At 46.7% G+C, this 27,719-nt stretch overlaps 1 protein-coding gene across 1 annotated transcript in view; it reads right to left on the minus strand.

Annotated features, from left to right (window-relative positions):
* Window positions 1-27,719, minus strand: part of CHTF18 (chromosome transmission fidelity factor 18) — a 488,876-nt gene that overhangs the window by 284,305 nt on the left and 176,852 nt on the right. Inside the window, exon 15 of the mRNA XM_085629346.1 lies at window positions 12,626-12,791. Coding sequence (XP_085485472.1) covers window positions 12,626-12,791 — 166 coding nt within the window. The remainder of the gene's footprint in view (window positions 1-12,625; window positions 12,792-27,719) is intronic.

Consider the following 27,719-nt stretch of genomic DNA (forward strand, 5'->3'; position numbering starts at 1 on the left):
CATTTAACGATCCATCTGGCTATCCCTGCTTTGGAAATGGCGTTGCCCTTGTGTTGTGGAGAAAAGGCAACGAACAGTTGTTTTGTTTTCCTAAAATCCTTTGTTCTGTCTATATAGTACATGAGGGCCCTCTTTATATCTAGTGTATGGAGCATTCTCTCTGCGACATTTTCTGGATTTGGAAAGAAAACAGGCAGTTCAATAGTCTGATTCATATGGAACTGCGATATCACTTTAGGCATGAATGTGGGGTTGGTACGTAGTACAACTCTGTTTGCGTGAACCTGTATGAATGGCGTTTCAATGGTTAGTGCCTGGAGTTCACTAACTCTTCTCAACGAAGTGATTGCCACTAAGAAAGCTACTTTCCAGGTGAGGAATTGATTCTCACATGAATGTAGAGGTTCAAAAGGTGGACCCATTAATCTGGTGAGGACCACATTCAGGTTCCACACCGGTGCCGGTGGGTGTGTTGGAGGAATCACTCTTTTGAGTCCCTCTAAGAAGGCTTTGATGGCAGGCACTCTGAATAAAGAGAGGTGCTGCCTGTTCTGAAGATAGGCTGCTATTGCGGTTAGATGTATACGGATGGAGCTGTATGCCAGATTGCATCGGTATAAGTGTAACAGGTAACAGATGATGTTCTGAATGGATGCATCCAGCGGATTAATGTCATTGTTTTTACAGTAAATGACAAATCTTTTCCATTTAGCCGCATAGCAAGCTCTGGTCGTGGGTCTCCTGGCCTCCTTGATGATATTCATACATTCTGGAGGCAGGTTGAGGTAGCCAAACTCTAAGACTTCAGGAGCCAGATCGCCAGGTTCAGCTGTTGCGGATCTGGGTGCTGAATTTCGCCATGGTTCTGTGTTAAAAGTCTGGGTGTTAGCCGCAGTCTTTGATGCGGCACCATGGAAAGTTCTAGCAACGTGGTGTACCATGGCTGGCGTGCCCACATTGGAGCAACCAGGATGAGTGTCAATGAGTGTTGCCTCAGTTTGCGTGCCACTAGCGGTATTAATGGCGCTGGGGGAAAAGCGTACGCAAATCTGCCTGACCAGTTCATCCATATCGCATTGCCCTGCGACTGTGGATGCGGGAACCTGGCGGCAAAGCTTTGGCACTTTGCGTTTTCCCTTGTGGCGAATAGGTCTATCTCTGGATGACCCCACTGCTGGAAGTACGGTTGGAGTACTGATGGATGTAGCTCCCACTCGTGCATTTGGTGGCTGTGTCTGCTGAGCAGATCCGCCATTGGTTGTCCTTGCCCGGGAGGTGTTCTGCCATGAGGAACATGTTCCTCTGAATGGCCCACCTCCACATGCTCTGAGCCAGATGAGACAACTGTGGAGAGTGTGTTCCTCCCTGCTTCTGTATGTAGTACATGGCAGTCATGTTGTCCGTCCGGATCAACACGACTTTGTTGCACAAGTGTACTTTGAATGCCTTCATTGCCAGGAAGATTGCCATCAGTTCCAGAAGGTTGATGTGCATCTCTTTTGCTGGGTCGTCCATAGTCCCTGCACTGTGTAATTGAGTACATGAGCTCCCCATCCCTGGAGAGACGCGTCCGCCGTCAGTATTATTTGTGGAACAGGCTCTTGGAACGGTCGGCCCTTGCAAAGGTTTTGTGGATTCCACCAATGCAGAGAGTTGTATGCCCGACCGCTCACCAACACCAGGTCTTTCAACTGTCCTTGAGTCTGATTCCATTGACGTGCCAAGCACTCCTGAAGCGGGCGCATATGTAGTCTCGCGTGCGGGACTATGAAGATGCAGGAGGCCATCATGCCTATCAACTGCATGAACACTCGCGCTGGAAGGGAGTGTTGAGGTCTGAACTTCTTTATCAGCAGTTGCATGCTGCTGATCCTCACTAAATTTGGCTGAGCTTTGGCTGCCAGAGTGTCTATGGTCGCGCCCAGGTACTGCCGTACGTTGGCGGGTTGAAGATGTGACTTTGGCTAATTCAGTGAGAATCCCAGACTGCGAAGAAGGTGAATGGTGTGGGATATGTGGCTGGCACACTGCTGGGCTGACTTTGCCTGAACAAGCCAGTCGTCCAGGTAAGGGAAGACGTGAATGTGCCGTCTCCTTAAGTGTGCAGCCACTGTTGCTAGGCACTTGGTAAAGACTCTGGGCGCCGTTGTTACTCCGAAAGGGAGGACTTTGAACTGATAATGCTGATCCTGAATAGTGAACCTGAGATATTTTCTGTGCGATGGGTGTATGGGTATGTGGAAATACGCATCCTTCAAATCCAGTGTTGCTTGGAAGTCTCCCTGACTGAGTAACGGCAGAACCTGCTGGAGGGTGAGCATATGAAAATGCTCTGACAGAATGTATTGGTTGAGAGGTCTCAGGTCCAGTATAGGTCTCAGAGACCCGTCCTTTTTTGGGATCAAGAAGTACAGAGAGTACACCCCTGACCCTCGTTGTTCTACAGGCACGAGCTCTATGGCTCATTTCTGCAGCATACTTAGTACTTCCTGCTGCAATAATGCCAAGTGCTCTGCGGACATAGGACGGTGTCTTGGTGGTATGTTGGGTGGATTGGATGTTAATTCCAGACAATAACCGTACTGGACAATTTCTCTGACCCACCTGTCTGTGGTGATGGATCTCCAGACTGGCAGGAACTGTTGGAGTCTCCCCCCGACCGGTGTTATGTGGTCGGGGGGCAGTGACAAGACGTCACTGTTTGTTATTGGCGGAGGACCTGGTGTTGTTGTGTCCTCGTCCTCTGCCTTTGGTGCTGGATCCACGATATCCACCCCTATTGTTCTTATTATAGGTACTCTGGGTACCTCCTTTATTGTACTTCTGCTGGGACCCCTGACCTCTAGCTGCTCCTCTATTCCCGGGGCGACGAAAGGAGCCACTCCGAAACTGCTGCGACTGTAGAGCCCCCATAGATTTCGCAGTTTCAGTGTCCTTTTTAATCTTTTCTAGTGTAGTGTCAACCTCGGGGCCAAATAACAAGTCTGGGTTGACTGGTTGATTCAAGATATTAGTTTGAATTTCAGGTTTGAAACCTGATATTCTCAGCCATGCGTGCCTCCTCAACATCACACTAGTGTTGATTGCTCTTGCTGCAGTGTCAGCTGCATCTAGTGCGCATTTGTAATGAGTTGTCCCTCTCTGATGAGGAGCTCCGCTCCATCTTTGTATTCATCTGGTAGGTGTTCTAGCAGTGTTTCTAGGGTATCGTAGTGTGACCTGTCGTATCTGGCCAGGAGTGCCTGAGTGTTGGCAATGCGCCAGATGTTTGCCGCCTGTGCTTCTATCCTTTTTCCCGCTGTTTCTAGCACTTTGGACTCCTTGTCCGGAGGAGGAGCATCACCGGTAGTTTGCGAGTTAGCTCTCTTGCGAGCATTAGAAACTACCATTGAGTCCAACGGCAATTGACCCTTAATGTACATTGGGTCTCCTGGGGCTGGTTTGTATTTTTTTCTATTCTCAGGTTCAATACCCGTGCTCTGGTTGTCTCCTTAAAGATGTCCTTAGCATGTTTAATAACCCCTTTCAACATTGGTAGAATCTTGACCGTTCTTTCTGATGTGGAGAACGTGTCCACCAAGAAATCCTCTTCCACAGAGTCAGAATGAAGTTCCACTCCGTGATTGGCAGCCGCTCTTTCAATGAGGGCGTTAAAAGCAGCAGTATCTTCAGTGGGAGATGGTTTTATATTATAAAGATGAGTGTCAGGAGCATTTTGTGGGTCTTCTGGGTCATTAGGGTCTCCCCATGCTTGATCCTGGTCTTTCTGTTGTTCATCAGGGTCATTATCCACAGGATAAGTGGTATCCTCAGTATAGCCCTCTCCTGCATCCGCCTCCGAGTGTGCGGGAGAAAAGGATTGTGGTTCCTGATCATATGTTTGGTAAGGTTCCACAAGCACTGGTGTCGAACCGGACGCCATTTTCCTTTTTAGTGGAATTTTGTATGATTCCAAAGCCTTTTCTGGAACAATTTTCCGCTTGCAGAACAACAGTCTACCAGTGTCTACGTCGATAAACTGGTCCTGTGAGTCTTCGACATCTGTTCCTTCTGTGGACACTGTTCTTGGTTGTTCGATACTCTTCCTAAGTTCGAACATCTTAAGTGCCCCTGGTGGTGGCAATCCAAACTTGATCGGTGCCGGCGCCGAGTGAGCCTTGGCGACCTTGTTCGGTTCGGGACCCGTTTTCGGTTCGAGAGTGTCCCGTTCCCTGATGCGCTTTAGGGACTCTGATACCTGTTGCAACGTGAATGCCGACGGTGCTTTTGATCCGACAGGCTCTTTGGAGACAGGCCTCGACGCGGTCTCCGGTTTCTTTCCTGTCTTCGGGGCTTCGATCCGAAGTTTGGGATAGACGCCTTGTTGATCGGGTATTTTGGCAGTTTCAGCACTCCTCGGTGTTGATGTAGTCGGATCGACCACCTTGACCTTGGTCGTTGGTGCCCCAACCTTCGGTGCTATAGGCCTCTGTGTCTTCTCGGGACCGAGGGCCTTCTTCTGTTTCACGGTGCCGAAGTCCTTTTTTGGTTTCTCGGTACCGAAGTCCTTCTTTGGTTGTTCGGCTCCGATGTCCTTCTTGTGTGTCGACGGATTGGAAGGTTTCGATGCCTTCGATCCGACCTGAACCAGTTGTACTTTCGGTTTAGATTTGACCGGTGCAGGTTTTGGTTTCGATTTCACGGAATCGACTCCAGTCTTTTTCGATATTTCTGGCTCTTTTGAAATGTTCGAAGCCGGGCCTTCAGGCGGGGCTGGAGAACGATCCGACCGATCTTGGGTAAGGCCCGCAGGCGATCCCTCGACCTGAGCCTTATCAAGACTATCTGTCTCGGCCTCCGCATCGACGGATTGGCCTAGCTCCTCGCCTGAGCTATCTTCCTCGGCCCCAAGGGCCTCATCGTCGTCTCCTACCTCGTTGACGACGTCTTCGTTCTCGAAGATCTCCTCATCTTCGTCGTCATATTGGGAGTCATGCTCCGAAGCAGGGCCCGATTGTTCATGAACATCCTGCTCTTCCTCTTCGACGCTCTCGACTTCTTCATCCTCGGTGCTGAATATGTTAACCGGGTTAGGCGCCGATTTTTTTTGGCCTTCAATCTGGCCGCTCGTCTATTCCGAAGGGTCTTTTTCGACTGGAACCGGGCGCAGGCCATACACCTGGTCTCATCATGATCCGGTGATAAACATTTGTTACACACCGGATGGACATCAACGTGTGGATATTTTGCGTGACATAGAGGACATCTCTTGAAGGGAGTCCTCGATTCCATCTTCGAACGCCGATCGATGTTCGGACCGAAACTCGGTCCGAGAAGGGTGAGTAAGTATAATAATTTATCGATACCGAACGCAAACGATACCGACGATATCTAAAGGCTTTTGGCCTTAAATAAAGTTTTCCTAACTTGAGCTAAGATAAGCACATCCGAATCCAATGGCAGAAAAAAACAATCTGAGGATGGAGAGGATGCCCATGCGCACTGTAGTCCAGGGGAGGAGCCACCTATCTCGTGATTAGGCCTGGGCGAAGCACTACGCTACGCTCGCGTAGTTTGCGAAGTTCGCGCTACTTCGCGCTACGCGAACTGCACGTAGCACAGTGCGAACACGCGTAGCGTAGTGTTGCGTAGTGCTGCGGTCATTTGTTGCTTGCTCGCGGTCCTCAACGTCAAGTTGGCGACCGCGAGCAAGCAAAATGACATCCTGGCGAGACATTTTCCTTGTTCGCGATCGCGAGCATGGAAAATAAACCTCCCGGCGAGATTCCCAACGCGAGAAGGTCAGGTTTCTCATTGCGAGGGGTCGCGTATGCTCGCGACCGCTCGCGATGAGAAACTACCAGTTCGCGTTGAGAAAGCTGCAGCTCGAGTAAAAATCTACTCGAGCAGCAGAAAACTACAGCTCGCACTGTGCAAGATGCCATTTTCAATGATTGCACAGTGCCGGTTGCTTGTCCGCACTGTGCAATCATTGAAAACAACATCTTGCACAGTGCGAACATGTTACTTCGCAGTTCGCGAAGTGCTACGCGTAGCTCGCGTAGTGCGAACTTCACTTTGCGTAGCTTCGCGAAGTGCTACTTCGCGAACTACGCCCACCCTTACTCGTGATACTTCGAAGACTCTTCCAGGACAACAATATGCAATCATCCGGACCCAACACTAGGCGGCGATCTATGCACAGATATGAATTCAGCAGCCCACATGCCTCGAACACAACGCTTTCGGCACTTGGCTGTGAGGGTGGCAAGAGCGAACATGCAGACTGCTTCTCCGGGAGGAAATGTGCGGGGCAGGAGCTGAGACACAATCATTTATCAGATAGCCCATTACTCGTCTTTAAGAAAAAGAAAGTACTTTTAATCACACCACAGAACTAAATACAATGCAATTTGAATAGTGGATACAGGTGGGACCCATGGATACAATCTCCCCTTTCTCCAGTACTCTCTCCTGCCGGGTGACCTCATCAATTACAGTGCTCAATATTCGGCGGAAGGAATTAGGCGAAGGTACAGATTTGCAGATTACTTTATGCTGTCCCCACTATTTCAGAAGCACAATCTGTCTGATTGTTCTTACCCCCATTATTGATGTGGGCAGAAAAGCCTCAAGTTCTCACCCTCCCGTCTTCAGAGAGTATTAGACTTCTCCATTCCGATGTCAGGTTTTTTGGTTCTGCAGTGATTGTAGGAGGACGGTTGGACACAGCCTGTTTTTTCTTCATGTGAAACAGCCCCCTTATGGAACAGGATTTGCTGGATAAATGCAGCAAAAGTTGTGTTGTAAAGTTGTGTTGTAGTGGCCACAACACCTTTAGCCGTTGCAGCCCTCCAGGTGCTGAAGGCAGACAGCTGATAGGTTTGCAGACCCCACCAGACCATTTGGTCAGTGAGGGTCTCTGCAGTCTACCGAGGCCGACCAGTTCTACCTCGGTGGCGACCCGGTTTATTCCTCCTTCAAGGGTGGCAGCAAAAGATCATGATCAGTGCAGCTACCAGGTGGATACAAGGTTTTGTTGAATTTGGGCAGTTTTTTGGGTGTACGTGTTGGCAGGAACAATGGAGAGAGTCCGCGATGCCCACTGTCAGCACAGATTGCCCCTGGCTTTGCTCTCTCAATGGTCCCCTTTCTATGAGTGTTCCTCATGCCAGGGACACACAGGGATTCTCCTCCTTTTAAGACTCTCTTCATGCAGGGCCGGGCAGACCACTTGCCTCTCCCAGCTCTCACAGGTATACCCTCGTTTACTCAAGCAGAAACTGCAATCATCATGTGATGTTCCCATGCCTCTGGGATCTGGCTGTCAGGTGGACACTAGTTCTGGTCACACCGTGCTCCTTCAAGTACATTGCAGAACACTCCCTTACTTGGCCATGAAGACCCTGGAACCAAGTTGAGTGGTTTGGATCCCACTCATACATATTTCCCAGACAGAAGATGTGAATCTACGTTTTCATGCTTGAGAACCGGTTTGGATTGTTTCCTTTTCAAATGTAATTTCCAGGCTGCTCACCAAACACAGCTGTTGTGTAAGGTGATGTTTCCCACAGCAGGTATCAATAGTTCTGGCTTCAAGCAAGGAGCACTCAAAAAATGGGCACAAGGAAGAGTGAGCTCTCAGCGCACAGTTGTCATCAGCCTCCTTGAAGCAGTAATCAGGGACAGACAAAAGAGCATACCTGACCTAGAGACTTCCTCCCCTTGAACAAAAGAAACTGAAGTCACACCAGTCACCCACACCACCAACCAAATGGCAGGGATCTGAAAGATACAGCAGCACCTTGCTAACAAAATCTATCTGAAATCTCTAAAAGTATTACTGTTTCGATCCTTCTCACTTCAGTGTTTGGTTCTCCAGCCTCCAGCCAAAGGAATACAGAAAATAGACTTCCACTGTCCCCATCCTCCATCTTGTGCCATGTGAAACCTGTGGCATCCAAGATGGCTTCAGTATTCAGAGACATATTCACATAGATTCTACTGCACTACTACCATACAGTTACCACACACTCACTGCACATACACAGGCACTCAACATGCACACAGGAAGTCAGTGCAATGTTCTAGGTTTCACAGAACTATGGACATTTATGTGAAGGCGGCTAGTACACCTTACTGGAACAGAGAAAAAAGGACTAGACAGACTATAAACCTCGAAACACGGTATGCTGCTACCTCCACGTTCAGTGATATGCATAGGGCAGGGCATATATTCCACTCACTATTATGGCACACTTAGCGCACCCCTAAAGGGCACAGGACAGGTCCTCAACCTCACTTTGTTATGGACTGGCTTAGGCCTCTACAGGCACACTAAAGAAGTGTGACACCAGAACCAAAATAAAAGTTAGGATACCAATTACACACCCAAACAGGCCCTCGGGGCAAGGATCATAGCTCATTAATCTGGGGACATTCACATCTCAACACATTATGAAAACAGTATTCAAAGTGACATTTGAATATTCAACACAAAATTCAGATGGCAGAAAGGAACGATACACGGATTGGAAGGAAACAACTAAACCTTTCAGAAAATGCACCAACAGTGGCGACTTAAACAAGGAAGGTTAGTCGGGAAGGTACATGAAGGGGCGCTGAGCAGCTAAATTGCCTTTTACAATAGCCACTGTACGAACCACAGAACACCAGAAAGGCATGATTGATTAGTGTCCAATGGATTTTGTAGTGTTTCCCCTGTCAAGATGGTACCGGTGACTTCAGATTGCAGACGATATGATTATAGCGACTACCGCTCAATCTCCAGTCGTAAAGCTGCGGTTTCTGGGCATTGGGGTAGAGGACCTGACCATGTAGCTGCGAAAGCAGGTCCACCCAGTGGGGTAGAGGGAGAGGAGGTCGAATATTGAGTGTAAACAATTTGGCGTACCATATCTTCCTTACGCAGGCTGGGGCAATTAGATTCAGCTAAGTGTGATCCTCTCACACCTTCTGTATGATGTCTGACAGAACAGGAATCACTGGGAATGCCTATAGCAGGCTCTGTGATAACAGCTCTAAGAGAACTATTCAGAGGGAAGCGCATGGCAGAATACAGACTTCCTGTTCTTGGCCTTGGTGAAGAGATCCACGTTTACAATTCCCAATCTGGAGAAGATCAAGTCTATCACATTGGGATGTAGATCCCACTTATGGTCCAAAAAGGACATGTGACTCAAAGTGCCTGCTCTCATGTTGAGTGTGCTTGGAGGGTGTGCCACAGGCAAATAGCATTCCAACACAGGGCCCACAACCCTATCTACTCAGAATGGGATACAGTGGTGGTGTATCAAACAGCATCTCAATGCTGCTCCTTGAGACCGAAGTAACAAATGTTTACATGGTAAGGCCTCCAGCACAATGTGTAGACGCTGCTCCTGCATGCCGCAAACGCCCCTCTCTGCCGTATCACCCAGATGAATTCCGTAGCCAAGCAAGGAGGTGTCAGGGGACTTGGGTCACGAGCTCCTGCTAAGGGCTGAAAAAACGGCCACCATAAGGTTGTTGAGGTGCATCCAGAAGCAGAGGGCACGTCCAGAGGCATAGCTTGGACATCTGTGGAAAAGCCCCGGGAATGCATCCACGCATGCCATGGTGTCTCCTGAATGCAGGCTGCACTTCAGGATCTGCTCGGAGGCATCCACAAAATCGTTGTTGGATGCAGCCACAAAATTGTTGTTGGAAGCATTCAAAATTCTTGACCAAGTCTGAGAAGGACTTTTTCATGTGGAGTGGAAGACTGAAAACACCCAGCTTTGCTAGTTACTTTTGGGAATGGACATAGCGCCCCAAAAGGCCCTTGACATTAACTGTGCAGAGGGTGAGGCTGCGGGAAGCAAAAACGGTGCAGATAAGCCATTATAGAGCGCAAGTGATCCTCAGATGTCCTACTGTTAAGGGGGACTACACTGGCTCCTTTTTCAGCAAAATTATTTTTGGCAATTGTCTTTCTGATGCTACTATTTAATGGAATTGGTAGAACATCCATGAATTCATCTTGCTATAGGTCTATCCTTTCGTGGTGAACTGATACTTTAATTCATTTTCAGCTTCCTCCCATATGGACGCAAGGGAAAATTACACATTCATGCCAGCTTTGGCATTACAGATTCCTCAACCAAGTGAAATCACTGGAACTACTGCTCTTTTACTACATTATTCTTATATAGGCCTGTGAAGTAAGTGACTATTTAAAAACACCTTAATTTTAGAGTCTTTTTTAAATTACTTTTTGACTCATTTTCAGACTGCATTACCACCTTCTTATGCACATATTGGTTAATTTGAGCAATTTTCAGATGCTCACCTATACGCCGTCCTAGGATGACCCACCGATTCATCCAGCAGAGTCAAAATGTTGACACACAAACAAGTGGACAGCATAGCTTAGAGAGCCATTTGTTGGCCCATCATTCTCGTTCATGTCTTGAGCCCTTGTCAATAATTTTTCCTTGCCACTTGTATATTGTCCTGATTCACTTTGTTAATTTGTCGCACAAGCATATTTGGAAAACTGCACCATTTCTTCACTTAACTTCTTGTTTCAACGCAAATGAAATTGATTGAAGCATTAAATACAATGTTCTAATCCATTATCAATCTATGAATGATGTCTTGTTTTGTGTATTTGGACTGAATTGTGTGTTCTGGATTCTTATTTAGTCAGACCAAACAAATACATTTTATGTAATGTACACTTGGATACGCGAAAATATTTCAAGCACCTTGTCCTATCAAAAATACTCTTCATATATGACTTGAACCACTGTTTTTGCTCCATATATACTGAACAAGATTCATCCACTTGGGTAGCCCTTGTTTTGCATACGCACAATCTTTTTTAATATCGGGATTTTCCTCTAAGGCGAGGAAGAGTCCAGCATCAGAGAATGGCGTTGAGATTCTGAATGGCCATGGGACTAGTACTGGTTCCTTGAGGAAGAACAGAATTCCTCATTCCTAGACTTTTCCCTGTAGGAGCCTACCTAAACGGGAAATAGAATGTTTAAGCATTTCCCTTCAGGCTTTGGCCAAAAATAAGTAGGCCTTCTTCTCTCTGATGGCCTTCTGGTGAATTAAGGGCCAGGATTCAGAGACCGAGGCATCATGATTGGGTCCGAGGCACCACATCCAGATGTAGTGGGAGGAAAAGGACATCATCTTGTGTCATCTGCGACAGAGTTTAAACCCTGAAATCATACGAAGTGACATTAGACCTAGTTGCTGCTGAAAAGCAGAGGTATTTCTTCAGCGGAAAACAGAGAGCTTCTGGCTTGCATAGATGAGGCCTGGAAAAGCAGGAACTGACATCAGATCACCAGATGACACCCAGTTTAGCCCAATGTCACATCCGTACATGTAAGGTAACACTGAAGAGCTACATCCAGGGGAAAAGTTGCTGGATCCAGTCTGGCACCTCCTGCACAGTCATAAGGTGAGGAATTTGACGACAGATGTATTTATTAGAGAGGTCTGTGTTGACACTATGTACTAAGTGAGTCTCCAAGTAAAACTGTGTGCCTAATGCTTATGTACTTTGACACTGATGCAGGTACCATTCGCTTTTCATGTGCAGACACTATGGAACAACGCAATGGGGATGAAACTATAGGCAGTTTGCAAAAAAGTGATCAAAGAGCGTGCATACGTTGGAAGAGCCATTTATCATTCAAAGGTTATCAGATTCAAAGACGCTGTCAGGTCCCACCAATGGCCCCCAACGACCGATTGTATCCCTGCCACTCCTAAATAGAGACCTCTAGTATACACCATAGGTGGTTGTTTACGGATTGCTGCCCTTGAGTATTCCTCTTTCGTATGGGTTGCTCCCTACCATTTGCAGTGGCTTAATCAGAACGTACACCATGACTCATTGCATACTGCTCATTCCTATGGATTACTCTTTAGCCACTGCTGGCTAGAATGTAGTATAATTGATTGAAGGCTGCCCCTTAACCAGGAGAAGCACCCCTTAACCTTTGAGAAGTTCTATGCTCTTTATAGAATATGATTGAAGAGTATGATATAGAGATGGGAATGACATATGCAACCATTCTAGTCTCACATTTTTCTCCAAACACATACACAAGTGCAGCTATATGCTTGCTGCGACATGATTTGGGCACAACACTAAAGACTCTTGACATAGGTCACACTACACTCTTCCTATCCACCCATACACAAGCATCTAATGATTAAAAGCCCTATGTCCCACTCTTGTTTGTTTTCATACAAGCCAAGGTGCAGTGTCAAAACGCAACGGCAGCACATCTCTGGTCCTCACACCCAGCATTGAAACTCTATCCATAAAGGCTACATGACAAAGACACACACTTCCGTCCAAAGCACTCCTATAGAGTACAGTGCTCTCCATCCACAAATCAATCATTCGATCAGAATTTATAAAGCGCAGCTAATCACCCAATAGGGTATCCAGGTGCGTGCATGTCCTGGAGGTTTATTCGAACAGCCAGGTCTTGAGGGCCAGTCGGAATACCGGAAAAGAGGTGATGGACCGGAGGTGCGTGGGGAGGCTCCAACAGCTCATCAGGGGTATGAAGTGGCACATAAGGGGATTAGGTATCAGAGGCAATACTACTTTGCAGCACACAGACGTGCATACCTGTGTAACCTTCTCATACTCTCCAGTAGAGGAAGACAGATGCAGGATATTATTGAATCTTTGTGCCATCACACTCAGTGGCATCCGCCCTGCCAGGTTTAAGGGGTCATTCTCTTCTCCCAGGAGCAAGTCAGTGGGCTGCGCAAGGTCCTGACCAATTCGTTTCCTGGGAAATTAAAGAAAAAGAAGCAAAAGTCAGTGGAAATGCAGATGCGTAGCTAGAGTAGTTACAGGTCAATTACCTTTAAAAAAAAACAAAACAAAAAAAACGTAGGGGCGCAATAAAAAAAAAGACTTTGCACAAGTCCTTATATAACAGTTGTATATGAATTACGGCTTCAAACCTCTTTTTGCAATTGAGTTCACATTAATGCTGCCTTATTCCTATTACTCCGGCTTCCAGAGTTTCAATCTTCATTGGTGTTTACTATTAGTAATATCTAGCTCCTACAAAACCGATGTTATTGCCTATAGACATGAATGTATCGTTAAAAAAAACTAAAAATTTTCATTTATTAATTAGGAAAATGAAAATGCACACCTTTCAACTGTATCATTGGCGAAACATCCAGTACAGTGCACTATATATTTTGCCATGGTGGTGACCACGAATATAGTCTTCTTACACGTTCCGAATATCTCAAATAAAAATCCACGCCTTCTGAGAGTCATTGTAACAATAATGTAAGGGATAGAATATGGCAATTTTTAACATCCTTTCAAGAGCGATAAACAGAGTAAACCCCTTGTAGATGGATCAGCCAACCTTCTAAGAGACTATTTATGGAGGTAGGGATTAACAAACAACTGGGTCAGGGTATAATGGCATATGGCCTAGGAAAACAGACTTGACTGTTTGCCAAGGATGATTTTGAGGGGGTCCCCCATGGTGGCAGGGCTTATGGGGTGGAGGGGATGGAATTTGGCGTGGGTTTGCAAAGTGGCCCCAAATAAGATGGAAGCGGATCATTTAGTTTAATCAATTGTTCACAGGGGGTCATGTTCCCCATCTCTTTTAAAAAAGGATGCATACAATGTATAAATTGTTTTGTGCAATACACACAATTTTAATGAAATTATGCAAAATCATTTTGCAAACATCTATTCTCAACTACTCTTTCAGAGTGGGCACAGTCGCTATCTTCCATTTTTGAACAAAGCTCAGCTTGGCCGCAGGTTGCTCAGTGGGGAACCGTCTGCTTCTACACAAGTTCAGGTCCTCAGTGTCCTTAATGTAAGAGAAACAGTGTAGAAGCATTGACTGCACTGACACTGTGAAGTCAGTTCCAGTGCATGTTGTCAACGAGGCTTCAATTTGGTTGCAGTACTTCACCAATGGAGGGGGTAATAATAAAAAATGATTCAACATACATCTTGACCGCTGGCAGCTACCTCTTCTTTCTCTGTCCGACTCTCGGCAGGAAGCACAGCGCCTCCCAGAATCCCCTGACCAATCACAACGCTGCTTTAGTGATTGGTCTGAGCGCCGTGGTTCAGCACTCAGACAGGGGCTGGCAGGCTATGCATGTTCTCCACGCAGGCTGGAGAACACAGAGTGCGCATGACGCTTTGGCGGCCCGAAATGACCGGCCAAAGCATCATGCGCACTTTAGGTGCTGCCACCACTCCTCCACCTGTGACGCGGGAAGTCCTGCCCGCCTTAAGCTGCTAGCTGAGTACAAAAAACAAAATGATAATAACAAAAGTTATTATCATTTTATTTTTTGTATTCAGCTTGCAGTTGAAGCAGTGGGGCGACACTTCTCCGCCTTATCGGAGTAGCCGCCACTGGGGACCGGTTAAGGCAAAGCATCAAATGAGAGCATCCCTATTGTTGTGAGCATGCAAGACTGCACTCCTCCTTGAATATTTCAAAATGAATCAGTCACCTTTGATCGGACCAATGAAGTACTTTGCCGCCAATGAGTAGACGTGTGGCGTACCAGAAGGGTGCATTCAGGTATAATAGTATGTGGATTTCTAGGCTTTTATAGATTATCTGCAAGGTAGAAAACAGCCTGTCGTTTTTACGTTGCTAGATTCTGAATGGCTTATACCCTTACTGTATACTGGGCTATGCAGTCATTTCTATGTCGGCTCATGACCAGGTGTTCTAGTTGCAACCAGACGAGGTTACTTTCTTCCCCTCTGTGACGATTGTACAGAAATGGCACCTGTGAGCTCTGCAATATAATTCCAGATGTGGGAGGAAAAGGCCTCCTGGGGTGGTGTAAGTGTGTCGTTTGCCTACCTTATTAACTTGGGCTTCTTGTTTTCCCCGACAGACAATTTTATCATAGTGTCAATTTTCTTTTGAAGTGGTTTTCGCACCCTTCAGTGAGTGCATGAAGATATAGCTGAATCTAGGGGTCATCATTATTTTGATCCTTTGCACTTCCCCAGCACAAAGGCACGTTTAGCGTAGTCCAGCCTAGGAAATCTGCTAATGTTGGTTCCCCGAGAGGTTGAATGCTGTCATTGGTCATGTTTGTAGCCCTCTAATGAACTACTGTACCTATATATTTAATGTTGTTTGGGACTCATGAACTCTCATTTCCTTAGTGGGGAACTTTTAGATACTCTAGTCCTGGGGGGCGCTTTGATTGTGTCCCACTTCACTTTTTAAACAGGAGAACGTAGAGAAGACAGAGTTTATGCACAAAAGTGAGAGAAATGGGGTATTCAGGTTAGACAGTGTTAGCAAGAGGTCGTTCACATACATGAATCTATTCTTGTGCTGCTGAGTCAGACTCAGATATGTTATGACATTGATGTAGGCTGTCAATGTTTCCAACGCAAAGATGAATAGCAGGGGTGAGAGTGGGCACCCCGGACAGGTTCCTGATTTGATCTGGAAGGATTCTTACCGGAAGGCTCCACAGTTCACCTGCGCAGAGGGGGATCCAAACAGCCATTACACCTTCCAAAGGTGTAATGGCTGTGGGGGAAGTGGTGTGGCGCCGTAGCCAGGGCGATTGCCTCCGGAATCTGGGGATCACGGTTCGATCCCCGGCGGCAGATTAGCCCAGCACCATGTGACTCTGGGCAATAGCTTGCTTAATCTTCCCGATGGCCCACAGCGCCTAGAGACCTTACGGGTAATTGTTTGCGCTTTACAAATGTGGATTAATTATTATTTATTATTATTCCAAATGACGTCCAGACAGAGACAGGCCCTTTCCAGTGTTCTGAAAATACAGCCCCAAAAGCTTTCTCAGTGTCTAAGGAAAGCACCGCTTTTACAGTCGCTGTTGTCTGCACTTGTCAAAGAAGGTCAGCCTCGCCTAAAAGCCAGATCTGATCTGCAATGAATACACCCTAGAAAGAAGAGGTCCTCCTGCTTCTAGGAGTTGTTGCTTAAGTAACAGCAGTGGCAGGCATTCCGGTCTCCAAACATCTGAAAAATTTAACAGAAAAAGGTCAGTGGAACTAACTCCAGTCAGAATTCCCCCCTACAACCTCATTTCTCCACAGCTGAAAAGCATCGGCAAAAGGCATTTTTTCTGTAATGCTATGCAATATCGGGCAAAAGAAAAATAAATGGTGTCATGACTCAGCAGTGTCTGTCATTTTTTAAAGAACCAATGCTTGATGACATATGCATACGCTACCACACAAGCAGCGTATGTATGCATTGCCAAGCATGTGCGCACCTATGGCATGGCATAGGCGCTATTTTTTTTTTATTATCGTGTAAGTAAGAAAAAAAAAATCAATTGAAGTAGCACAAAAGTATTATTTTGTAAGGTGGAGGGATCAGCAGTAATTGCTGCTGCACCATCAAAAAAGAATTAAGTTAAAAAACAAAACAAAAGAAAACGACCTGGGAGCACTGTGGGTACGGAGGAGCAGGTGGGGAAAGCAATGGGAAGTGGACAGGGGAGTGGGGGGAAAAAAAATGCGGGAGGAGGACAAGTAAAGCAACATGAGGGAGAGAGCAACACGGGTCTGGAGGAGAAGCAAGACCAAACGCAGGGGAAAGAGCGAGTTTGGCGGGGGAGAAAACCACAAGAACGAGAGCTACTTGGAGCGCATAGTGGCAGGTACTTAGAGGAAGGGTGAAGAAGCACACACACTCTTACGTAGTGCTCAACTGAAAAGAAAAAAAGTAGTTCCCTGAAAGTAAATCAGTGTAAGGATACAAGTGGACGGTAAGGATGCAATGCTAAAAAGGAGGGAGAAACGAGAAGAGGAAGACAAGCATTCGAATAGGAAGTAGGCAAATGAGAGTGATAATAAATCCAACAAATGTTAAGTAATGGGCAGCCAGGAAGCCTGGGCAACCAACAGAAAATCTTGCACAACCAGACAGCTAGCACTGTCTGGTAAACAGGACCTAAAAAACAATTTCTACTTGCGCCCAGAGGTTTGAGACCAAAAGTAGCCATGTTCCATTACCTCCCACAGAATTAACGCGGTCACAACTAGCACGCCACGTTGATTCAAACTCCAGAGTTTAACATCTAATAACTCACTCTAGATACAGTCCCACGTATAGGGGACTGAGTGGATGTTGGAATATCTTCCCTGTAAAGTTCTGGGGATGAGGCAGTGAAGCCTCCTGACATCAAGCCTATGCCTCCGATAAAAGATTACTATGGTTCTTATGGACGAGGTTTAAGGAGAGACAAACACACACTGAAAAAGGCAAAGACAGGATTTCAAATTTGTTTTTGTCAGAAACACAACACCATGCAAAATAATTAATGAGAGGAGGAGCCCAGACCTGAATGGGAGAAGAGGAGAAGCTAATGAGGTAATGGGGCTGCGTTATTGCGTGCAGGAGGTGATGGGTTACTGCCCGTGTTTTAAGAGGAGGAGGACTAGCACATGAGGGCATTGAGAGAGTACTCAACAGGCAGTGCTTCAAAAGGCCAGTTGGAATGGAGGAAAGGCAGTTTTTTGCCAGGCTGAGATCACAGACTATCCACTCACTGCAGGCTTTTTCAAAGCCTTGGGTCGTCATGTTCTTTCCTAATATCCTTAAAAGGCACTTCACCACTGTTCTCAAAGATGAAGTGGTGTACGGTGCAAGCTATCTAGTGCTGCAGAAGATAAGGCAGGGTTCACTAAATGAATGTGGATGATCGTTCCTGCTTTCACATTTTTTGTCTCTCTATATGAAAATAGGTTACATAGTTCTCCAGTATTGGAATCTTTCAGCGATTCACATGCTTGAATCATTCCTTGTCGTCGAGATGGAAGTCCCACGGTACATTAAAATAGCTATGCAATGTTAAATATGGACGAGAAAGGGGGGGGTTACAGGTATTTATATATGGATATACGTTTATGTATCTGCACGTGTATGTTTGGTGTTTCTATTAAAAATGTGCTTCATAACTGCTATTAAGTCTGATTCAAGCATGTGAAATGTATGAAAGTTTCAATACCATTTCTGCGCTTTTTCACTGCATGACCCCTGGAAGAAGAGAGCAACTCGAAACGCGTTGGGCTGTGGTGAAGTGCTTTATATATACTGGGAAATGTACTGCCTGACCTGAAATAAAAGTGCAGATAGAGAGATAGAGAGATAGAGAGATAGAGAGATAGAGAGATAGAGAGATAGAGAGATAGAGAGATAGAGAGATAGATAGAGAGATAGATAGAGAGATAGATAGATAGAGAGATAGATAGATAGATAGATAGAGAGATAGATAGATAGATAGATAGAGAGATAGATAGATAGATAGATAGATAGATAGATAGATAGATAGATAGATAGATAGATAGATAGATAGATAGATAGATAGATAGATAGATAGATAGATAGATAGATAGATAGATAGATAGATAGATAGATAGATAGATAGATAGATAGATAGATAGATAGATAGATAGATAGATAGATAGATAGATAGATAGATAGATAGATAGATAGATAGATAGATAGATAGATAGATAGATAGATAGATAGATAGACAGACAGACAGACAGACAGACAGACAGACAGATATATATATATATATATATATATATATATATATCCCCCCTATATGGTTTTGAGAAGCAAGAACACCAAGGACACAAATATATACATGTATTGATATATCTATATCAACATGAATACAATCAAAAGAAAAACAAATGTGCATAACCTGTACAAGGATGGTCGGGAGAATGAGATAGCGCACTGACACGGAAAAAGATGTCGTAGCACTGCCTGACACACTGCTGCATTGCTGTTAAATGCAGGATCCAAGCAGTAATGAATGCCTGGTAAAAGTGTATCGGTTTTTCCAGGAAGCATCCCCCACCAAATGACCTAAAGTGACACACCAGCTAAGAGCGCTGTTGAGGCAGATCTAGTTCTTGTAGAGTGGGTGTGCACTGATGTCGCAACAGTTTGCCTGCAGCCTGATGACCGTAATAATGAATTGCGCTGGATATCCGCACAGCAATGCTTTGTTTAGGAAGAGGATAACCGTCCCATGGCGCACTGTAAGCCACAAATAGTTGATTAGACTTGTGAAAGCCTCTGGGTTTGTCTTAATAGAACTTTAAGCACCTCTTGATGTCTAAAGAATGAAGTGCTCTTTAGGCTGGTGTTGGAGCTGGAAAAAACGTTCTTAGAATGAACTGCTCATTTAGGTGAAAGTCTATAGGGACTTTAGGAATGAACTATGGGTTTGCGTGAAGAATCACTATCATCACGAAATTGCAGGAAGGGCTGCTGAGGACTTGAATTTTGCTAACTTGTCTGGCAGATGTTAAAGCTACAAGGTGAGCAACCTTCCAGGAAATTAATTTAACATCTGCTCTGTGAATGGATTCAAATGGGTGCTTCATAAGCTGTCAGAGCACAATGTTCAATTGCCCGAGTGGTGGAGGTCTTACTGAACGAAAAACTCTAAGTAATCCCTTGAGGAATTGTTTAACTATTCTGACAGACAAAAATGAGGGTGACGCGATTGATCTCCTGAAGCGTGAGATGGCCACCAAATGGACCTTGATGGATGCATGAGCCAATCTCGATCTCGCTAAGGGCAGAAGATATGGGAAGATCTCTTCAAGTGTAGAGAGTGGGGCACGTTAACTTGTTGTGTTGGCACCATATGTAAAATCGCTTCCACCTAAGGCAATAGGTTTTGTTAGTACTTTCTGCGCAGGCTCTGGAGAGTATGTCCCTGCAGTCAGAGATGTTTAGTTGGGCAAATTTATTGTACTCAGGAGCAAGGACGATAAGTGAAGAGGCCTGGTATCCGGGTGCAACACCTGTCCTTGGGATATTGTTAGCAGAGATGATATCGGCTTCAAATGGATGTGAGGTTTCTCTGAGAGGAGAAGGAGCTCCGTAAACCAATGCTGGCGTGACTACGTCAGGGCTATGAGGATCATCCTGCATGGTTCCGCCTTCATCTTCAGGACTCTCGGGATGACTCTCGGGAGGAAAGGAATGGGAGGAAAGGCGTAAGCACAGATTCCGGACCATGCCATTGAAAATGCATTCCCCCATGATCCCTGATGGTGTTGCCTGCTTGCAGAGAACTTGCATTTCCCTGTTCTGCGGTTGCAAATAGGCCGAGATTCGTTTTGCCCTACTGAAGAAGGATGTTGTTCAGAATTTTCTGATCCAGTTCCCATTCGTGGCAAAATGATCTCAGTCTGCTGAGAGTGCTATTGTGTTCTGTTTTCAGGGGGCCTTGTTCCTCCTGCACTCCATGGCAGATGGACCATTCCCAGATGCCTTTTGCCTCCAGATCTCGTAGCACCCTGCTTGTTGATGTAGTGCATCGTGGTCATAGTGACTGTTGGGATGAGCACTGAGGAGTTCCTTATCCCTGGAAGGAAAGCCTCCAAGGCTACATGCACTGCCTTGAGCTCTAGCAGATTGATATGAAAATGCAGATGAGACTTTTGCCACCTGCCACTGACCTGCAGGTCTTGAAGGTATGCTCCCCGTCCTTATAGGGAGGCGTCGGTAGTTATGACCAGTGAAGAAGGTAGACTTAGGAATAAAGGGCCAACTGATAGATTTATCTGCTGCGTCTACCAGGATAGAGCATTGACCATGGCTAGAGTGATGTTGAGAAGATTGTCGAAAGACCCAATTGCCTGTAGCCATTGTTTGTCTAATTCCTCCTGTAGCCGACGCATCCTTAGACAGCAGAATGGAACCAGGGGAATGCATGATGACTTCATCCCTAATAGGGACTTGTAAAGGCGAACTGAAAGAGACCCTTTTCTTTGTATCAATTTTGGTAAGGACATTACTTTTAATTGTCTCTCTGCTGTGGGGTATGCTTTGTTGAACGTAGAATCGAGCGTCGCACCCAAGAACATGATGTTCTTTGATGGTTGTAAGACTTACTTTCTCGGGTTTAGTGTAAGGCCCAGCTCGCTGAACAGAGTTGTGCTGGCTGCTGTTGATATCTGTGCAGTGTGATTGGAAGGTGCCTTGACTAACCAATCATCCAAATACGGGAACACTTGGTGTTTTTGTTTTCTCAAGAAAGCTGATACCAGTGCAAAACACTTCGAGAAAATGTAAGGGGCAGACTTCAGGCCAAAAGGAAGGCCCCATAGCTGGTGATGGCTGCCAACTACTGTGAATCGTAGGAATTACATGTGCATTGGATGGATAGGGATGTAAAAATAAGCATCCTGATGTCGAGGGTTGTCATATAATCCCCTTGTTTTAGAAGTAACGAATATGCTACTTACCAGTATGCATCTGTTCTTGGCATGTAGGGCTGCTGACATTCATATCTGTGCATAGATCGCCGCCTAGTGTTGGGTCCGGATGATTGCACATTGTTGGCCTGGAAGAGTCTTCGAAGTATCACGAGATAGGTGGCTCCTCCCCTGGACTACAGTGCGCATGGGCATCCTCAGATTGTTTTTCGCCATTGTGGCAGTGATGGAGTAGATACAGTAAGTGATGACCATGCTATACAGAAATTCTGAGTGCTGCAGCCGCTACAGGCGCCGGGGAGGAGGGTGGGCGATATGAATATCAGCAGCCCTACATGCCAAGAACAGATGCCTACTGGTAAGTAGCGTATTCGGTTCGAGGCATGTGGGCTGCTGAATTCATATCTGTGCATAGATTATATAACAGTCCCTCCATTAGCGGCGGCTGCCCGTGTCAGCTGCAGCAGTCTGAAAAAGGGTCTTGAGAACAGCCTGTCCTACAGCTGCCTGCTGTTTTGAATGTACATCTACACAGTAGTGTTTAGTAAATGTATGTATAGTGGACCATGTGGCTGCTCTACATATTTCCTCTAAAGGAATGTTACCTAGGAAAGCCATGGACGCCCCTAACTTTCGTGTTGAGTGGGCTCTTGGGGGAATCGTTAATGTGCGTTTAGCCTTTTCATAGCAAATTTGAATACATTTAACAATCCATCTGGCTATCCCTGCTTTGGAAATGGCGTTGCCCTGGTGTTGTGGAGAAAAGGCAACGAACAGTTGTTTTGTTTTCCTAAAATCCTTTGTTCTGTCTATATAGTACATGAGGGCCCTCTTTACATCTAGTGTATGGAGCATTCTCTCTGCGACATTTTCTGGATTTGGAAAGAAAACAGGCAGTTCAATAGTCTGATTCATGTGGAACTGCGATATCACTTTAGGCATGAATGTGGGGTTGGTACGTAGTACAACTCTATTTGCGTGAACCTGTATGAATGGCTCTTGAATGGTTAGTGCCTGGAGTTCACTAACTCTTCTCAACGAAGTGATTGCCACTAAGAAAACTACTTTCCAGGTGAGGAATTGAATCTCACATGAATGTAGAGGTTCAAAAGGTGGACCCATCAATCTGGTGAGGACCACATTCAGGTTCCACACCGGTGCTGGTGGGTGTGTCGGAGGAATCACTCTTTTGAGTCCCTCTAAGAAGGCTTTGATGGCAGGCACTCTGAATAAAGAGAGGTGCTGCCTGTTCTGAAGATAGGCTGCTATTGCGGTTAGGTGTATACGGATGGAGCTGTATGCCAGATTGCATCGGTATAAGTGTAACAGGTAACAGATGATGTTCTGAATGGATGCATCCAGTGGATTAATGTCATTGTTTTTACAGTAAATGACAAACCTTTTCCATTTAGCCGCATAGCAAGCTCTGGTCGTGGGTCTCCTGGCCTCCTTGATGATATTCATACATTCTGGAGGCAGGTTCAGGTAGCCAAACTCTAAGACTTCAGGAGCCAGATCGCCAGGTTCAGCTGTTGCGGATCTGGGTGCTGAATTTCGCCATGGTTCTGTGTTAAAAGTTTGGGCGTTAGCCGCAGTCTTTGATGCGGTACCACGGAAAGTTCTAGAAACGTGGTGTACCATGGCTGGCGTGCCCACGTTGGAGCAACCAGGATGAGTGTAATCGAGTGTTGCCTTAGTTCGCGTGCCACTAGCGGTATTAATGGCGCTGGGGGAAAAGCGTACGCAAATCTGCCTGACCAGTTCATCCATATCGCATTGCCCTGTGACTGTGGATGGGGGAACCTGGCGGCAAAGCTTTGGCATTTTGCGTTCTCCCTTGTGGCGAATAGGTCTATCTCTGGATGACCCCACTGCTGGAAGTACGGTTGGAGTACTGACGGATGTAGCTCCCACTCGTGTATTTGGTGGCTGTGTCTGCTGAGCAGATCCGCCATCTGGTTGTCCTTGCCCGGGAGGTGTTCCGCCATGAGGAATATGTTCCTCTGAATGGCCCACTTCCACATGCTCTGAGCCAGATGAGACAACTGTGGAGAGTGTGTTCCTCCCTCCTTCTGTATGTAGTACATGGCAGTCATGTTGTCCGTCCGGATCAACACGACTTTGTTGCACAAGTGTACTTTGAATGCCTTCATTGCCAGGAAGATTGCCATCAGTTCCAGAAGGTTGATGTGCATCTTCTTTTGCTGTGTCGTCCATAGTCCCTGCACTGTGTAATTGAGTACATGAGCTCCCCATCCCTGGAGAGACGCGTCCGCTGTCAGTATTATTTGTGGAACAGGCTCTTGGAACGGTCGGCCCTTGCAAAGGTTCTGTGGATTCCACCAATGCAGAGAGTTGTATGCCCGACCGCTCACCAACACTAGGTCTTTTAACTGTCCTTGAGTCTGATTCCATTGACGTGCCAAGCACTCCTGAAGCGGGCGCATATGTAGTCTCGCGTGCGGGACTATGAAGATGCAGGAGGCCATCATGCCTATCAACTGCATGAACACTCGCGCTGGGAGGGAGTGTTGAGGTTTGAACTTTTTTATCAGCAGTTGCATGCTGTTGATCCTCGCCAAGTTTGGCTGAGCTTTGGCTGCCAGAGTGTCTATGGTCGCGCCCAGGTACTGCCGTACGTGGGCGGGTTGAAGATGTGACTTTGGATAATTTAGTGAGAATCCCAGACTGTGAAGAAGGTGAATGGTGTGGGATATGTGTCTGGCACACTGCTGGGCTGACTTTGCCTGAACAAGCCAGTCGTCCAGGAAAGGGAAGACGTGAATGTGCTGTCTTCTTAAGTGTGCAGCCACTGTCGCTAGGCATTTGGTAAAGACTCTGGGCGCCGTCGTTACTCCGAAAGGGAGTACTTTGAACTGATAATGCTGATCCTGAAGAGTGAACCTGAGATATTTTTTGTGTGATGGGTGTATGGGTATGTGGAAATACGCATCCTTCAAATCCAGTGTTGCTAGGAAGTCTCCCTGACTGAGTAACGGTAGAACCTGCTGGAGGGTGAGCATATGAAAATGCTCTGACAGAATGTATTGGTTGAGAGGTCTCAGGTCCAGTATAGGTCTGAGAGACCCGTCCTTTTTTGGGATCAAGAAGTACAGAGAGTACACCCCTGACCCTTGTTGGTCTACGGGCACGATTTCTATGGCCCCTTTCTGCAGCATACTTAGTACTTCCTGCTGCAATAATGCCAAGTGCTCTGCGGACATAGGACGGTGTCTTGGCGGTATGTTGGGTGGATTGGATGTTAATTCCAAACAATAACCGGACTGGACAATTTCTCTGACCCACCTGTCTGTGGTGATGGATCTCCAGACTGGCAGGAACTGTTGGAGTCTGCCCCCGACCGGTGTTATGTGGTCGGGGGGCAGTGACAAGACGTCACTGTTCGTTATTGGCGGAGGACCTGGTGTTGTTGTGTCCTCGTCCTCTGCCTTTGGTGCTGGATCCACGATATCCACTCCAATTGTTTTTATTATAGGTACTCTGGGTACCTCCTTTATTGTACTGCTGCTGGGACCCCTGACCTCTAGCTGCTCCTCTATTCCCGGGGCGACGGAAGGAGCCACTCCGAAACTGCTGCGACTGTAGAGCCCCCATAGATTTCGCAGTTTCAGTGTCCTTTTTAATCTTTTCTAGGGTAGTGTCAACCTCGGGGCCAAATAAAAAGTCTGGGTTAACTGGTTGATTTAAGATATTGTTTTGAATTTCAGGTTTGAAACCTGATATTCTCAACCATGCGTGCCTCCGCAACATCACACTAGTGTTGATTTCCCTTGCTGCAGTGTCCGCTGCATCTAGTGCGCATTTGATGGACGCATTTGTAATGAGTTGTCCCTCTCTGATGAGGAGCTCCGCTCCATCTTTGTATTCATCTGGTAGGTGTTCTAGCAGTGTTTCTAGGGTATCGTAGTGTGACCTGTCGTATCTGGCCAGGAGTGCCTGAGTGTTGGCAATGCGCCAGATGTTTGCTGCTTGTGCTGCTATCCTTTTCCCTGATGTTTCTAACACTTTGGACTCCTTGTCCGGAGGAGGAGCATCCCCGGTAGTTTGTGAGTTAGCTCTCTTGCGAGCATTCGAAACTACCATGGAGTCCAACGGCAATTGACCCTTAATGTACATGGGGTCTCCTGGGGCAGGTTTGTATTTTTTTTCTATTCTCGGGTTCAATACCGTGCTCTGGTTGTCTCCTTAAAGATGTCCTTAGCATGTTTAATAACCCCTTTTAACATTGGTAGAGTCTTGACCGTTCTTTCTGATGTGGAGAACGTGTCCACCAAGAAATCCTCCTCCACAGAGTCAGAATGAAGTTCCACTCCGTGATTGGCAGCCGCTCTTTCAATGAGTGCGTTAAAAGCAGCAGTATCTTCAGTGGGAGATGGTTTTACATTATAAAGATGAGTGTCAGGAGCATCTTGTGGGTCTCCGGGGTCATTAGGGTCTCCCCATGCCTGATCCTGGTCTTGCCGTTGGTCATCAAGGTCAGTATCCACAGGATAAGTGGTATCCTCAGTATAGCCCTCTCCTGCATCCGCCTCCGAGTGTGTGGGAGAAAAGGATGGTGGGTCCTGATCATATGTGTGGTAATGTTCCACCAGCACTGGTGTCGAACCTGAAGCCAGTTTCCTTTTGAGTGGAATTTTGTATGAGTCCAAAGGCTTTTCTGTTATAATTCTCTGCTTGCGGAACAACAGTCTACCAGTGTCGACGTCGATAAACTGTTCCTGTGAGTCTTCGACATCAGTTCTTTCTGTGGACACTGTTCTTGGTTGTTCGATACTTTTCCGAAGTTCGAACATCTTAGGTGCCCCCGGTGGTGGCAATCCAAACTTGATCGGTGCCGGCGCCGAGTGAGTCTTGGCGGCCTTGTTCGGTTCGGGACCCGTTTTCGGTTCGAGAGTGACCCGGTCCCTGATGCGCTTCAGGGACTCTGATACCTGTTGCAACGTGAATGCCGACGGTGCTTTTGATCCGACAGGCTCTTTGGAAGCAGGCCTCGACGCAGTCTCCGGTGTCTTGCCAGTCTTCGGGGCTTCGGTCCGAAGTTTGGGATCGACGCCTTGCTGATCCGGAATTTTGGCAGTCTCAGCACTCCTCGGTGTTGATGTAGTCGGATCGACCGCCTTGACCTTGGTCGGTGGTGCTCCAACCTTCGGTGCCATAGGCCTCTGCGTCTTCTCGGGACCGTGGGCCTTCTTCTGTTTCTCGGTGCCGAGGTCCTTTTTTGGTTTCTCGGTACCGAAGTCCTTCTTCGTTTGTTCGGCTCCGATGTCCTTCTTTTGTGTCGACGGATTGGAAGGATTCGACGCCTTCGATCCGACCTGAACCAGTTGTACTTTCGGTTTCGATTTTGGCCGGTGCAGGTTTTGGTTTCGATTTCACGGAATCGACTCCAGTCTTTTTTGATAATTCTGGCTCTTTTGAAATGTTCGAAGCCGGGCCTTTAGGCGGGGCTGTAGAACGATCCGACCGATCTTGGGTAAGGCCCGCAGGCGATCCCTCGACCTGAGCCTTATCAAGACTATCTGTCACGGCCTCCGCATCGACGGGTTGGCCTAGCTCCTCGCCTGAGCTATCTTCCTCGGCCCCCCGGGCCTCATCGTCGTCTCCTACCTCGTCGACGTCTTCGTACTCGAGGATCTCCTCATCATCGTCGTCGTATTGGGATTCCTGCTCCGAAGCAGGGCCCGAGTCTACCTCTTCGACGGTCTCGACTTCTTCATCCTCGGTGCCGAATATGTTAACCGGGGTAGGCGCCAATTGTTTGGCCTCCAATCTAGCCGCTCGTCTATTCCGAAGGGTCTTGTTTGACCGGAACCGGGCGCAGGCCATACACCTGGACTCATCATGATCCGGTGATAAACATTTGTTGCACACCGGATGGACATCGCTGGTCGGACCGAAACTCGTTCTGAGAAGGGTGAATAAGTTTAAGTAACAAGTCTAAGAAGGTATCGATACCGAACGCAAACAATACCGTCGATACCTAAAGGCTGTCGGCCTTAAATAAAGTTTTCCTAACTTGAGCTAAGATAAGCACATCCGAACCCAATGGCGGAAAAAAACAATCTGAGGATGGAGAGGATGCCCATGCGCACTGTAGTCCAGGGGAGGAGCCACCTATCTCGTGATACTTCGAAGACTCTTCCAGGACAACAATGTGCAATCATCCGGACCCAACACTAGGCGGCGATCTATGCACAGATATGAATTCAGCAGCCCACATGCCTCGAACGAGAATGTCGTGCAGTGTTACCATCAGAACTACAATTATTTTGAGATAGGTGTTGAGATTGCTCAGGTCTAGAATTGGTCACCACTCTGAGTTTTTTGTGGACCAAGAAGAAACAGGAATAGAATCCCTTCCTTGATGTGATGAAGAAACTCTTTCTATCGCTCCGTTCCAGAGCATTGTTATGACCTCCAACTTGAGATGGTGTAGATG

This window comes from Triturus cristatus, chromosome 10 (assembly GCF_964204655.1).
Source record: "Triturus cristatus chromosome 10, aTriCri1.1, whole genome shotgun sequence".
Lineage (NCBI taxonomy): Eukaryota > Metazoa > Chordata > Amphibia > Caudata > Salamandridae > Triturus > Triturus cristatus.